Source organism: Mercenaria mercenaria, chromosome 17 (assembly GCF_021730395.1).
Source record: "Mercenaria mercenaria strain notata chromosome 17, MADL_Memer_1, whole genome shotgun sequence".
Classification (NCBI taxonomy): domain Eukaryota; kingdom Metazoa; phylum Mollusca; class Bivalvia; order Venerida; family Veneridae; genus Mercenaria; species Mercenaria mercenaria.
The window spans coordinates 8,847,139-8,862,364 of record NC_069377.1 but is presented as its reverse complement, the minus strand read 5'-3'; the positions used below and the strand labels follow the sequence as shown (position 1 = coordinate 8,862,364).

The following is a 15,226-nucleotide window of genomic DNA, read 5'->3' as shown; positions in this document are numbered from 1 at the left end:
GCTGGCTTACGGAAGGTCGGTGGTTCTATCCAGGTGCCCGCTTGTGATGAAATAATGTACGGAGGGGCAACTGGGGCCTTCCTCCACCATTAATGCTGGAAAGTCGCCATATGACCTATCATGTTTCGGTGCGTCCTTAAATCCAACAAAAAACGTCTCAGTCAAGCTGAGTCTGTTACTGTTTTGCTTTGCTGCTTTATATTCTTCCGCAATTTTTACCAACTACAAGTGTATCACAACAGTAGTCTTTAACTGTAAAAACAAATATCTTTGTACTTGGACTCAGTATTGTAACATTTTCTGTTCCTTTGGATCATTTAATCAATTCAAGTTTTATTCAGTCAAACCGTCGGCTATTTACTTTGCTTCTTAGCGTTATATGCTTCCAAACTATCTTACTAATACAGCTTTTATTTTAAAACTCTCAATAAACATGCTTGTCCAGACTGCTTCCTTGCAGTAAATTACTTTTCAGCAAAGCGTTATGCTCAACAAGATCAGTTATGTAACATGTATATAAAATTCCTGGTTTCATGAATAAAGAAATTAAAGGTGATTCATAACTCCAAGAAGCAACATTTATACAGGAAAATCATTAGATCTAATAATTGGTCGTGAAGTCTACATCATGTTTTGACGAGGTAAAGAACTGATGTTCGTTTTGCAGCAATATTGACAGCGGTTCTGAAAAAAATTGAGCAGCCGCGAAATAAAATATTCTGACTTCAGGCCTTCAATTATCATCTTGATCTTGGACCTACACACCAGAGTGCACTGAAGTCAGTGACCTTATCCGCTCGACAATGGTGGTCCCTTATATCCTCCGGTTTTCTGGTATCATCGAGTTCCTTGAATCTTTACGTTTACATGTGCTGAACATTTTCTTACCTCTCTTGACCACACTCAGTCTGTTTTCCATACTTGTTTGTTTTCTATGCTTCCAATGGATCTGTTTAGAGTATTTATCGACTACAAATGTATCACCACAGCAGTCCTTAACTGTAAAAATATCTTTATACTTGGGCTCAGTATTGTACTGTTTTCTGATCCTTTGGATCAAGGAATCTATCAAATATTCAGCTATTATTTTGCGTGTTTGCGTTCTATGAGAAAGAATTTTACTAATACAAATTTTAATGAACATCACAGTTTGTCCAGACTGCTTCTTTGCTGGAAAATACATTTCAGCAAAGCATTATGGCTACTGGAAGTTCAACAAGAAGATCATTCAATATTGACTTTCCTGGTTACATAAATATAGAATAACATAGGAATACATTAAGTTGATTCATATCTCCAAGAAGCAACATTTATAAAGGAGAAGGATAGATCTAGAAATTGGTTGTTAAGTCTGCATGTTGTTTTAACGAGGTTAGGAAATGAAGTTCGTTTTAAAACAATCTTTACAACGGTTTAGAAAAAAATGTGGCAGGCGCGAAATAAATTTTTTTGACCTCTGGTCTTTAAGCGTAACCTTGATCTTGGACCTACACACCAGGGACGTGTTATATGGATGAAGAAATCATTCATAAAGTAAGCTATTTGGCATTTGGTCGCCAAGTGTGACCTTAATCTTGCACGATGTGTGCTCTGATGTAGTCCATATGTACTGTACGCTGTCTTGATAAGTGGTATCTGGTTTATGTGCGATGTATGCCATCTTGACGAGCAGACTAGGAGACATGATCTGTGAAATGGACTCTGCAAGTCATCTTGATATTAAGGAGAATGATGCTTGCTTACGCAAATTTTCTGTCAGAATGTAATATATGGAGTACATTGTAATAAAGCTTCTCGACTTTACACCTTCTATCTTGAACCTGGACACCTTTTGATGCGGGTAATATGTGTATCATCATATGATGGTCCATTCATGTGTAGTAATATGAAAATACGTTGAACGTTTTCACAGTTCTGCTCTTTTACCGATGAACTGCCTGCTGTGTGCGACACTGATTATATCCTCAATATACTTTGTACCTCGGAGCAGAGGCACGTGAAGATCAAAAATGTAAATATATACACGTCATATCTTATCTCACCTGCTTTCTGACCTGCTTTTGTTCTTATTGGTTGAGCCTCAAACGCCTGTTGTATCAGACATAAATGCAAGTTAATATTTTTTCGGTATGAGTGTCTTGGGGTCGGGGGTGGGGAGGGGTTTAGTTCACATCAACACAATTATAGGCCATATGGCGATTTTCCAGCTTTTGGTGGTAGAGGGTGATCCAAGGTGCCGCTTCGTGTATTACGTTAACACTGAAAGACACCTTTGTAGAACCACATACCTTCTGCATTCCAACTGGATAGTTTCCTGACATGAAAGAATCCACATTATCTAGAAACGGTTCTGAACCCACAGCGATGAAGGGCAAGTGATTCAAAGTCAGTGAGTATAACCACTTTGCCACAGTGGATTCTAAATGTGAATGTTAACTGCTTTAATAGAACTGACTGTATCCCAGCTAAAACTGATAGTAATTATCACTACTTTTAGGGACATTTGTCTGCAATGGAGCGCAGGCCTGTCACTTACTGTATGACTACAGAAAAAACAGGAAGTTGAAAGTATTTTTGCTGTCAAAGACGATAGATTCATGTTGACTTAATACAAATGCATGCATTTTACTTATCTTTTGAAATGGATGAGAAACTTTACTTGTACAAAATTAATTCAAATTCCATATAATTATGACCATACAGATAAACAAAAATACTACATCTATTGATGAATATCTAAGGAAAATTGCGCATTTCATAGCCTAGAATTAGGAATTATTGTTTCCTTCTGTTTTGATTGAAGATGTAATAAATATCATGGTTTTAATTCTATTTTGTTTTCTTATGTCTACCGTTTACATGACAGACATCTTGTTTTTAAATTTGCCAAATGTCCGTTGCCATTATCTTTGTCTTCACATCATGTCAATAACCCATATAAATTATTGAATATCTACACCTCTAGTAATAGACATGTGACATACTGTAATATGTACTTCTAAATATGTCCAATAATGCCCTACCTGCATTGTAAAATATCGAGTAATATGTCATTTTATTGTTTTTGAGGCCCTCTGATTTTTGTTCATGTGTAGGCTTCCATTATATTCAATTGTTGTTTTATATTGCTGAGTTTATGCCGGAACATGTCTTCAACAAGAATGTCCAGAAAAATGTAGGCCTAACTCGATTAATCTGATTTTTCCCTTTTTGTCTGAAAGTTGTATTTTACTTCAATATCATAGACAATATTTATAGAGTTGAAATATAACTGTGTTCAATAACAGTATTCGATAGGAATGCAACTCAATATTTTATTTATCTACTTTAAACTTCTATTCAATCTTCTGTCAATGCTGTCTTACCTTATTTAACGGGAACGTGTTTTGACAGTTCAAAACCTTTTTGCCTATTTAAAAGTGATTTCAGAAATATATCTTTTTTGAACCAAAACTTTTTTCAAGGATTTAGATTTCAAAACGCAAACGAAGGTCTATATTAAAGACGAATTTGTCTACGAAATGTAAATTGTGATAGTCCAACTTTATACAGTTTTGCACGCTAGTATACGGTCAGTAAAACTACTGCATCTATATTCAAATATATTCAGATAATCTATATGACATAGTCGCATTTTAATTTAAGTATTTGTACCCATGCTTTATTTTTGTCAAGTTGATTTTATACACAAAGATACTTATTTACATTTATACACTCATGTCCTTGTGAATCATATTTATTTTGAAGTTTCTTTCACATATATAACATTTTGATTCGCGTTTTCTCATCATTCAAGTTTCATTTTTTCAGGGAGATAGATGAAGTGATGGACTGTGTTTAGATTGTCTACACATGTCAGAACTAGAGGGACACACTGCAAACCTTATTGGGACCAATATAAATGGAAGTCCATATGGAAGTGTATAATTTATTTTACTATTTCACGGGGGACATATCTTTTGACTTTGCCATCTGTCCATATGTTGGCCATCTGCATTACTTTATTCAGGCTTGTTTTCGAACACCTCTGGCTGGATTGCAATGCAACTTCATAGAAGTGATTGGTAAATGCATATATGTGCATGTCGTCAGCACATTTAGCTCTTATTTAATTTCATGAACCATTAAAGGCTGTTTCCTATGATTTATCTGGACTACTATTGATGGGATTGAAACGTCTTAGAAATGACTTCATAACAGTTAGTGGTATCAAGCCTAGTTATGAACATCTTTAGCACATCACACTGTTCTTGAGAGATGCGTCCCCATAAAGGTCATGTTGAATGAAATGTGTCTGGACATCTTTACCTGTACTTCGGTTGAATTTGAATGTAACTTCATAGGGCTGGCGTGATCAGTAGCAAGCCATTTTATGCGTATATCATGAGTTTTAAAATTTAATGTTTTGTCACGGTGAATCTCCATTGAACCATTCACAATTTTCTGTTTGATTATCAGTTATAAATGAACATTTTATTACCTTGTCTATTTGTAAATATCTTCTTTAGCATGATTAACTATTTGTGATATGTACCGGCATGATTTTGTTTTCAAAAATAGTCATCTAATTCAAACAACAACAAGACAACCATAAAGTAATTGTGTTATTACCGGGTAATGTTCTGGAAAACGACCAGTAATGATGATTTAGTTCGACTGGAAACGAAAAAATGAAATGAACTTCAGATTACTAGGATAAAGGAGGTGTTTCTAAATTTTATGTAATTGTGGACAATTAAAAGCTTGTTAGGGTTGATTGATAGGAACATATTTGCACATCTCAGCTGTGCATGAAACAGTTCATCAGATAAGGCAACAGTTTATTGTAGAAGACAACAGTTCATCATGAAAGGCGAAAGTTTATGGTAGAGGGCCACTGTTCATCCATCACTTAGGCTTGAAAAAGAGTCAAATAGGACTAATTATCACCTGTACATAACATCAGCTATAAATGTTTTGTTGTTCTCTTTCAAATTCTAAATTGATCAGCATAGGCAAACAGATATTCTGAACGTTTTCTATACCCGAATTCTAGAAAAAAAATTAGACTACAAATGTTTAAGTTATGATTCTGTATAGATTTAGCTAAAGCCCTTTTTTCTCATAAAAACATGTTACAAATCAAGTCTTTAGGACAGATCCTGAGTTAATAATGATTGTTTTATTTCACAGGGATCGGTAGTAAGAAGTTTCCCATCCATTTCTTGGTAATACACGGGTCACTTAGGATCAGAACTCCACCAGAAATCCAGATGGAGGCGATTAAAAAGAGGGTCAAGTAGAAGGACTTGTTTGGCACTGTGCCAATGGTACTCTATTTAAGGTAACGTTTTTATGTTTTGCATAAATAAAAATGGAGAATGAGCACTTGTTGTCTGTAAGTGGGCCCTGCTGTTTAGGGGTCAGTAAGGGATTTAGGTTTCCTTGGTTGGTCATGATTACAGACTAAATAATTTCCGTCCAAAGAACCCTGTTTCGGCGGCTGACACATGTTTGACACAATTTTGAACAAAGAACATGTTTCAATGGCTGGATTTGATCACATGATGCATTTATTATAATGAACGTGGTACATTTGTGTATTCTTCACATGATGCATTTCTGAAAACAAGGATCCAGAAGTTGATGTTTTGCAACACTTAAACGGAAGTTAAATTTGTGTATTCATTAAAACACTTGTTGTTACATGATACATTAATGAAAATGAGGCTCCGAAGGTTAATGTAAATGTAAGGTAAATGAAAGTATATGCGTGTATTCGTTACGCGCTAGCTTTTAAATGAAACTGCGAAACGAAAGTAGATTCGTCAGGCCTATACATTTCTTATAAATCATGTTTATTACATAACTTCTAATAATTTCAGTGCATGATTTTCAGTGGCTGAATGATTATGCTTGCAAACTTCATGTCACTCGCCCTTCACCAGTGTAGTTTGGAAACACTGTATGAGACGTAGAATTATATTTCATGTGAGGAAGATGTCTAGCAGGTTTCCAGAAGGTCGTTGGTCCTATTCTGTGTCAGCCCATGCCAGAAATAATGTCTGGAGCACCTAATGTTTTTCTTCACCATAAAAGGGACCCACCTGCTTAACTCAATAGGTAGAGGTGGATCTACGGATCGCGGGTCGTGAGTTTGATCCCCGGGCGAGACATATTTTCAACATGACGATTTGATAAAAAAAAACATTGTGTCTGAAATCATTCCTCTGGTTCATGGGAGAAGTTGTCAGTTACTTGTAAGGAACAGGCTTGTACTGGTACAGAATCCAGGAACACTGGTTAGGTTAACTGCCCGCCATTACATTAATGAAAACTTTTAGAAAAATGGCGTTTAACTAAAAACAAACAAACTATCGCCATAAAAGGCTGAAAAGTGGCCATATGACAGGAGCTTACAACCCAACAAAAACAAATTAGTGCATTATTTGGCTTGTTCTTCACATAATCTAATTCTAATGTCGTGTTTTTTTCAACTGTTCAATGTATTTCTTTTTCAATGTCAGTATATTTTCTGTTTTCAGCTTCATCGCAACCATGTTGCATTACCATAGCCAGTAGAATCACCAACCTTGACCAGATATCAGTTGCCGTAGATACCACAAATTACGAGTTAGACAACAATGAGAGTTTGATAGCACAATTTGGAAACGTACACGGACATACAAGGGAATCTGTGAAAGACCTAAAAAAATATATCAGAAGAACTTGTCTCAACTGGGGTCAGTCGTCAGGAACAGATTGGTTCTCAGACAAAAACTAATGGTACCATGTCTTAGCATAGGGAATGTATCTTGTACTTTGTTTCGTCTTTTTGTCATGTCTTATTGTTATCAAGATTGTTTCTAAACAGGCCTGGGGTTATTTTGGGAATGATTAATATATTTTAGGCTTTCTCTTTATAACTCAATTGAAATTCCCCTTATAACTCAATTGAAAAAGACTGTTTCAATCTTTGGAATGTAGATTTTCAGGCTTTTGCTTTTTAGCTCACCTGTCACGTAGTGACAAGGTGAGCTTTTGTGATCCGTCGAACGTCCACAATTATTGTGTGAACATGATAAAGACCACATTTAGCAATTTATTTTATTTCAACTTGTACACAACTTTTATTGTCATAATATCTCGGTTATTTTCGAAAACTGGCCAGATCCCGTAATGGGTTTCAGTGTTATGGCCCCTTAAAGGGCCAAAATTTGCTATTTTTAGCTTGTGAACACGATTTTGCAATTGATTTAATAAAACTGACACACTACATGTATTGTAATCGGAGTTTTCTCTGTTTCTCGGTTCTTTTCAAAACTGGCCATTTTCATCATGAATTCAGAGTTATGGCCCCTTAAAGGGCCAAAATTTGCTATTTTTGGCTTCTGAACACGATTGAGACCGCATTTTAGAGGCCACATTTTGCAATTTTTGATTTTAATTAAACTTGCACACAGCTTGTATTGGCATAATTTCTCGATTTCTTTCAAAAACTGGCCAGATCCCATCATGGGCTCTAGAGTTATGGCCCCTTAAAGGATCAAAATTTGCTATTTTTGGCTTTTGAACACGATTTTGCAATTGATTTTAATAACACTGGCATACGACTTTTACTGGCATTATATCTCGGTTTCTTTCGTAAACTGGCCAGATTCCTTCATTAATTCAGAGTTATGGCACCTTTAAGGGCCAAAATTTGTTATTTATGGCTTGTGAACACGATAGAGACCGCATTTTAGAGACCACTTTTTGCAACTGATTTTATTTAAACTTGCACACAACTTGTATTGGCATAATATCTCGGTTCCTTTCGAAAACTGGCCAGATCCCATCATGGGTTCTAGAGTAATATGACCCCTTAAAGGGCCAAAAATTGCTATTTTGGCTTTTGCACCAATATAGAGACTTCATTTATGGTTTGATTTGATACAAAATTACAAATATCTTAAAGAAGAATAGATCTTAGATTCCATGAAAAATCCATCAGATCTAATCCTAGGTTTCGGAGTCACGGCCCCTGAATGACCCCTGGAAGAGCAAAAATTTGTTAATTTTACCTTGTGAACTCAATGGAAGTGGCTTTTTACATTGGATTTTTGCCACACTTGCACACAACTTAAGTCACAATTATATCTTGGTTCCTTTTGAAAAGCGGATAGATTCCATCATGGGTTCTAGAGTTACTGTCCCTAAAAGGGGAAAAATTTCTATATTGGCCCTTTCAGCCATATACTGTAAAATCATTTAGTTTCGTGGGCATGAAAGTTCATTGATTTGGTCAAAACGGCAACTTTTGAAGGATATGAGTTCGTGGATTTCAACTTTCGAAGATAAAATGAATGGGAATGGGATTAAATTTCGTAGATTGACTCAGCTACGAATTCCACGGAAATGAGTCCCCTTCATTTATGCTTTGATATAATACAAACTTGCCCAGAATGTTTATCTTGATGATTTCTAGGCCAAGGTCGAAACTGGATCATGTGGGGTTAAAAACTAGGTCACCAGGTCAAATCAAAGGAAAAGCTTGTTAACACCCTAGAGGCCATATTTAGGACCCTATCTTCATCAAACTTGGTCAGAATGTTCATCTTGATGATTGCTAGGCCAGATTTGAAACTGGGTCATGTGCGGTCAAAAACTAAATCACTGCTTAAATCAAAGGAAATGCCTGTTAACACTCTAGGGGCTACATCTTGACCCTATCTTGATGAAACTTAAAAATGTTTATCTTGATGAATTCTTTGCCAAGTCTGAAACTGGGTCATGTGGTGTAAAGAACTAGGTCACCACTCAAATCAAAGGAACAGCTAGTTAACATTGTAGAGGCCACATTTATGACCCTGTCTTCATGAAACTTGGTCGGAATGTTTATCTTGATGATTCCAAAGCCTCGTTTAACAGGTGAGCGATATGGGGTCATTATGGCCCTCTTGTTTACTGAATCCGATGCCTGTTATATACTATATGGCTACAGGAAAAGTATTTATTTATGTGGAAATCTTCTTTTTTGCGTTACACAATAGATGTCGTTTACACCATGTACAGGAAGTGGAAAGTATTTCTTCCTGTAAAAGATTATGCGGCAGCAGGTCCTCTGTCTTTAAACAATTTCATGCATTTTACCTATCTTTTGAAATGTATGCGAGACTTTACTTGTACAAAATCTGTTTAAATTCCATATAATACAACCATATAGATGAAAAGAAATACAGCATGTATTGATAAATATCTAAGGGAAATTACGTATTCCATAGTCTAGAATTTTGAAATATTGTTTCTATTTGTTTTTAATTGAAGATGTAATAAAATACTTGTTTAAATACTTTTTTTTTTCTCATGTCTATTCATTTCATGAGAGACATCTTGTTTTTAATTTGCCGTATGTCTGTTGGCATTTTCTTTGTCTTAACATCATGTCAAAAATCCCAGGATGGATTATATTGAATGACTACACTTTTAGTAAACGCTCATGTGACATACTGTAATATTTGTATATAAATATGATAAATAATGCCCTATGTGTATTGTTAAATATCAAGTGATATCACTTTATTAAATTGAAAAAGTTTATTCTTTAAGCTCACAGAAACAAGCACACCATTGATAAAAAAGAAATTCATTCTCAGAAGATATTTTCCTACTTGCTGTAAATGTTTACGAATTCGATAGAAATATCCGTGCCCAGGGCACTTGCGCATTGGGCAGTAACGAAGCTTGCCGAGTTTCCACCCACGCGTAGGTGCCCGAGGCCTCTTTACCACCCATGCGCAGGTGCAAACCAGACGGATATTTCTATCCGATTCGTAAACACAACGGATATTTTTTGATGAACTTTTTTCTTTCATATCGTATGCATATAAGTTTTTTATTCTTACAGATTTTTTTTTTTTTTTGCATACCGAATTTTACATAGAAATACATACTTTCTTTGTAGCACTCTTTCTTATAGTAGAGTTAGTACACCAAGCATGGGAAATTAACGTCCGTAAGAAGAAATGACGTCATGACGTTTCAGTGACGCACAATAACAAAGTTCCACTTCAGTTTTATCGTTTGTGGCGTAACGATGTGTTCTTGCAGTAAAAACGTATTTTGAAGCGAGAAATATACTGCAAGAAATGGAGAGAAACTATCAAGGTTCCTGATTTTTTCATATTTTACATAATCAAAATATAATCAGTGCATGAATCACTAGTTGTCAGTAACAACACCAAAGTCATCTTGAAGGGGGGGGGGGGGGGGAGGGGCAGATGGGTTTTGCCGGCATGCGTTAAACCACCAGAAACGCCATTTCGGTGTGCAAGAATCAGTGTTGTTTTATTTCTGGTTCTTTCGGATCACTGAGTCCATTCAATATTCATTTAATAGAATTCCGCTTCAGCTGGTACCAGGGGGAGTACCTCTTATGAACAAACATGTCAAACCGAGTCTGCTATTATTTTCTTTGGTCTCATTTAATTCTTCCAAAGGATCTTCTTACAGATCTTATAAGTTTGTATAATTAACTGATGTGACAAAATCAGTTTCCAATTATTTTTGTTTAATTATGTTTTCTCAGTTTTTTACCTTTGAGCAGTAGAGATGCATACCGTGATTGATACCTTACAGGCAGCATATAGATACCAACTTAAGGCAATATCTCAAAAAGGTAGTTATTCAAAAAAAAGAAAAAATAATGATAGAATACATGTATGTTTGTTTTTTTAACTTGAAGGACTTTTTGTCTGTAAGGGACATTCACAGGAGTAATTGGTATTTAGCCTGATTGTGCATATCCCCTAGGATTTTGAATAATAGATTTATTGTTATCCTACTTTCATCAAACTTACTCAGAATGTTTATAGGCATACTATCTTTTCCAAGTTTGATCATCAGTCGCTCATAGTACGCCCATAGAGCTATATCCGTTGAAAAACTCATAACTGCAAAAATTGACAATGACCATTCAATTATTATTATTATTATTATTTACCAGATTTTTAAAATGCTTTTTTCATCTATAAAATAAACGTTCAAAAGCGCTGAATTACAAATGTATTTTATCTTGGAACTGAACCACACAAATGCAGAATGTTCATTATTCTAAAATCTAGATCAAAATAGGTTATTTTAACAGATATTGCAGACAAGTATCTTCAGAGTAACCACCAATGAATTAGTCAAAATTGACAGTGTCTGCTCAGTCACTACAGTATTTTTCTTCGATCTTGACCATATTTACACTGAATGTGCATCTCTATAACATCTATAGTACAGGTAAGTTTAGTATCTAGCTGGTTAAACATATCCAAGTTATGGTTTGTGAAATAGTCAAAATTACAGAAATGACGATGTCAGTTCAGTAAGAGGTACTCTTGTTTTCAATATGATTTTTGCAGTATACTGTTGTTGAGATTTAAATAAAATTCTGGAATGACCAGTACCTATGTTTTAGGTGTGAAATGGTGGCTGTTCTAACAGGGTGCCAGCACCTTCATTAGTGCATAGTATCTTTTTATATGATTGTAAAAACATGCAAGTTGCTGTCTGACCTAATTGTATTGGTTTGACTTTTAAAAACACCACAGTGAGAGGCTCATTTATAGAAAAAAGATGATCTTTATTTATACAGAAATTTATATAAGATACATATGTGACACTCCAAACAAACGGAACAGAAACAGCTGTAAGATATGTTAAAATCAAGTTTATCATTAAAAGTCTTTTGAATTACAGTTCTTGTGTATTACGCAAATTCATTTAACAGTTAGTTTATTTCAAATAAAACATAAAAATTATAACAAATTTTCAAAGATATGGACAAAAAGACGGTTGTAATAAAATCTGTAAGAAGATAAATTTGCTTGAAGAGTCAAAATCAGACTAATAATGCAATGCATCATAGATATATCTAACAATTGTGAACTGACAAAAAAAAAAAAAATTCAGTTTAGATATTCAAAGTCAATCACAGATATCAGACTAGTATATGCGTATAATCTAAATATATCAGGTTTCATGAAATACAAACAAATTGTACAGTAACATTAAATAACATTACTTATCATTTGGCTTTTATATTTTCATCTATATATAATCATTTTGTGTACAGAATTATTTTGCATAGAAGTCAAATATTTTGAAATATTTATTATCAATAATTTCTTTGTTTTGATAAATCAAAATGTAATTAGAAACCTGAAATTGTATATCATTTTATCGTACTGTTTGTAATCAGTGTAATATCATTTACATCGTTATTTACTTATTAATTTACTTAGATATAACTGTTGTTATTGTTCATTTCCTACTAAACACTATCAGCCAATCACCCATGCAGCCAGTATAGACTTCATCGTGATGATGACTGTAACATATAGACCTTGGTACCGGTTTAACATCTTTCATTATCTGCCCTTGCTTCAAGTCTCCTGATATATGATGAATGGTACAACTCCAGAAGCAACACACCAGCAACGATCCATCATCTAACATCGCCATTCCCTCTGGTCCTCCAAGATACCTGTGTCTGTATACAGCTGATACATCACCTTGTAATGTTATACTGACTATACAGTTGCTAAGACAGTCACCAATATAGATATGTGTGGAATCCTCACTTACCACAATAGATCGTGGGCGTTCAAATATGTAATTATTCAGGGAGATTGTGTTCTGGACATTACCTTGTGTATCAAGTACTAGTACACTGTTAGGGTTCATGCAAACAACATAAAGATGATCTTGATGATAAAATATACCATAGCATTCACATTTAACTGGAATCTTGCGGACAGTTGACAGTTTACCAACTGTTTTCATTATAAGAATTTCTTTGTTTCCTGGTACTGTTACTGCAATCTGGTCCTGGGGCAATACAACAATGTCCCATGGTTTGGAGTCAAGTTTTTTCTCTTCTATCACAGTTTTACTCTGTCTGTCTACAACTTTCAACTTGCATTCATTGTTATCAGCCAGTACAAGTTTGTTAGAAGGTAAGATGGCACATCCTGTGATATAGCATCTATACCAACTATCTGACTTTGTTCTTACATTTATAACTTCTTTGCGCGTTAGGGTTTTAATTTGTTTCTTCTTTGTCGTTGTGACGAAGCTAGTACTGAGTTTTAAATTCCCAAATACACTTTGTTTGGACAATGTATTTTCAAGATCAGTGTTCCGTTCAAATGAGCACTGTATGTTTGTCTTCGCTAGAGTTTCATCTACCTTCTGCACTTCATCTGACTTCAGTTTAGACTCAGCACGTTTCATGTTGATGTAAAGATGCCCGTTCTGTCGTGATGACTTGTGAGCCTGTAAAGTCGACTGTAACTTCTTGATATCAGAAGAGATATTTGCACATTCATCAAGTACTATCTGAATTATTATTTTATCGTTGGATTTGTTTTTGTCAGCATCTTTCTGAATTTTTTGTTGCAGTTGATCTAGGCGTTCATTTATCTCCTTCCTGAAGTTGAGGATTTCCTTGATAATACCAGCATGGCATTTATCTATCTCTTTATCTCTTACTTCAGCTTTCTTCATGATATCCTCTGCATCTTTCATTTTCTCGTTCAGTTTCTCCATGATAACCCTGTATTCCTCACTGCCCCCTATATCTGCACATTTGACAGGTATATAGTCAATCTTGCATGTCCGATGATTCAAAATGATGCAGTCATTGCAGCCAAGAGACTCGTGTGTTGGACAGAAAAAATCGATTATTTCCTTTTTATGCACTGAACATTTTTCTGTGCATTCCTCAGAATCTTTCCTGGTAATGGCATGTTTACCAACGTTGTCTTTATCAAGAAGCTGGTGATTTCGTGAGACTTTTTTCCTCTTGTGACACTCAAAGCAAGTTTTGCATAGATATTCCTGGCATTCCACACAAAATCCGTCAGCTGCTACATGCTGACCAAAGGTAAGACAAGGCTGACAACTGTGGTCAAAGTCCTTTGCTGATCCTAGTGATATTGAGCCTTGACAATCTGACAATTTGCGTCCTGACACTGCCATATCTTGAAATGCAAACATAACGTTTAATCGTCTAATTAAATATAATACAGCAGAAGTTCATTTGCTATACTAATTCTATATATTAGTGATGGTCCATTTTAGTTTTAAAACAAATGTTAAGCAGTCACCGCATAATTATGAAGGTGTAACACTATACCTTCAACCAAACCCCTATGAATGTCACTTTGAGCAAAATAAGATTTTTCCCAGATACAATGTATACTATCTTTGATATGCATTTCTGTGTCATCTCATGCAAACTATAACAAGGGCTCATAAAACCAGAAATGCCTCTTTGATGCATCCAGTAACTGCACAAGGAACAGAAATTATTTCGTCACTGTGTTCTGGACGTCTGACGTACTGACCTCAAATCAATAATTATGGGTTAATTACCAGTCATAAGTGACCTCCGTATCAAATATGATCTTAAACCAAAGCATTCTCTAGTTCTTTGGCCGAAAAAAGAGTGTTCTACTGACCTCAAAATCAATATGACTCATCTGCTAGTCATGATCAACCTCTTTAGTAAGTTTCGTAATCCTTGACCCAAGCGTTCTCAAGTTCTTGTCCGGAAACCGTTTAAATGTTCCAGGTCATCTGCTGGTCATAACAATCACCCTGTTAACTTTCATGATCCTAGACCAGTCGATGTCTACATACCAACCGACCGACAGACAGACCGACCGACATCTGAAAAACAATATACACCACCTTCTCCGAAGGAGGGCATAATAGTTACAGTCACAACAACATTACCAAACTCAAGTTTTCAGTAATATTTGTAGGTCATATATCCTTAATCTCTTTTTGCTGTCTAAAAACAATGTCGAAACATGTCTTAACCTGTATTACCATTAATAAAGGAACATTTACCTGGCTGTCCTTCACTAATATACTATGCAAACTATTCCAAGACACCAACTTTTCTATCACCAAGAATGTCCAAAACAAAGTAACTCAATAAATTTGATTTTTTTTTTTCTGAAAATTGTATTTTACTTCCTTCCAAGAATGTCTATAAATAACATACACAAACATGAATAAGGGATAAGACTATGACTACATTTTTAGAGTTGAAACATAACTGTATTATCTCCCTTCAGTAGGATCACTCTTCTGTCAATACTGTGCTACTCTACTTAACTGAAAATGTCATATTTGAATATATTTATTTTGATGTGTGTGATTCTATTGAGGACACTCAATGAGTGAGTTATATATAAGTTCTTTTAAATAA

The 15,226-nt window shown here is 35.1% G+C and overlaps 1 protein-coding gene across 1 annotated transcript; it reads right to left on the bottom strand.

Moving 5' to 3' along the window:
* Positions 1 to 11,944: 11,944 nt before the first annotated feature.
* On the bottom strand, positions 11,945 to 14,963 carry LOC123536888 (uncharacterized). Its single transcript, XM_045320380.2, has 2 exons — positions 14,863 to 14,963; positions 11,945 to 13,988 (listed from the first exon to the last, which is right to left on the bottom strand). The coding sequence occupies exon 2, from the start codon at positions 13,984 to 13,986 to the stop codon at positions 12,268 to 12,270; it is 1,719 nt and encodes a 572-aa protein (XP_045176315.2). The 5' UTR covers positions 13,987 to 13,988; positions 14,863 to 14,963; the 3' UTR covers positions 11,945 to 12,267.
* Positions 14,964 to 15,226: the final 263 nt, after the last annotated feature.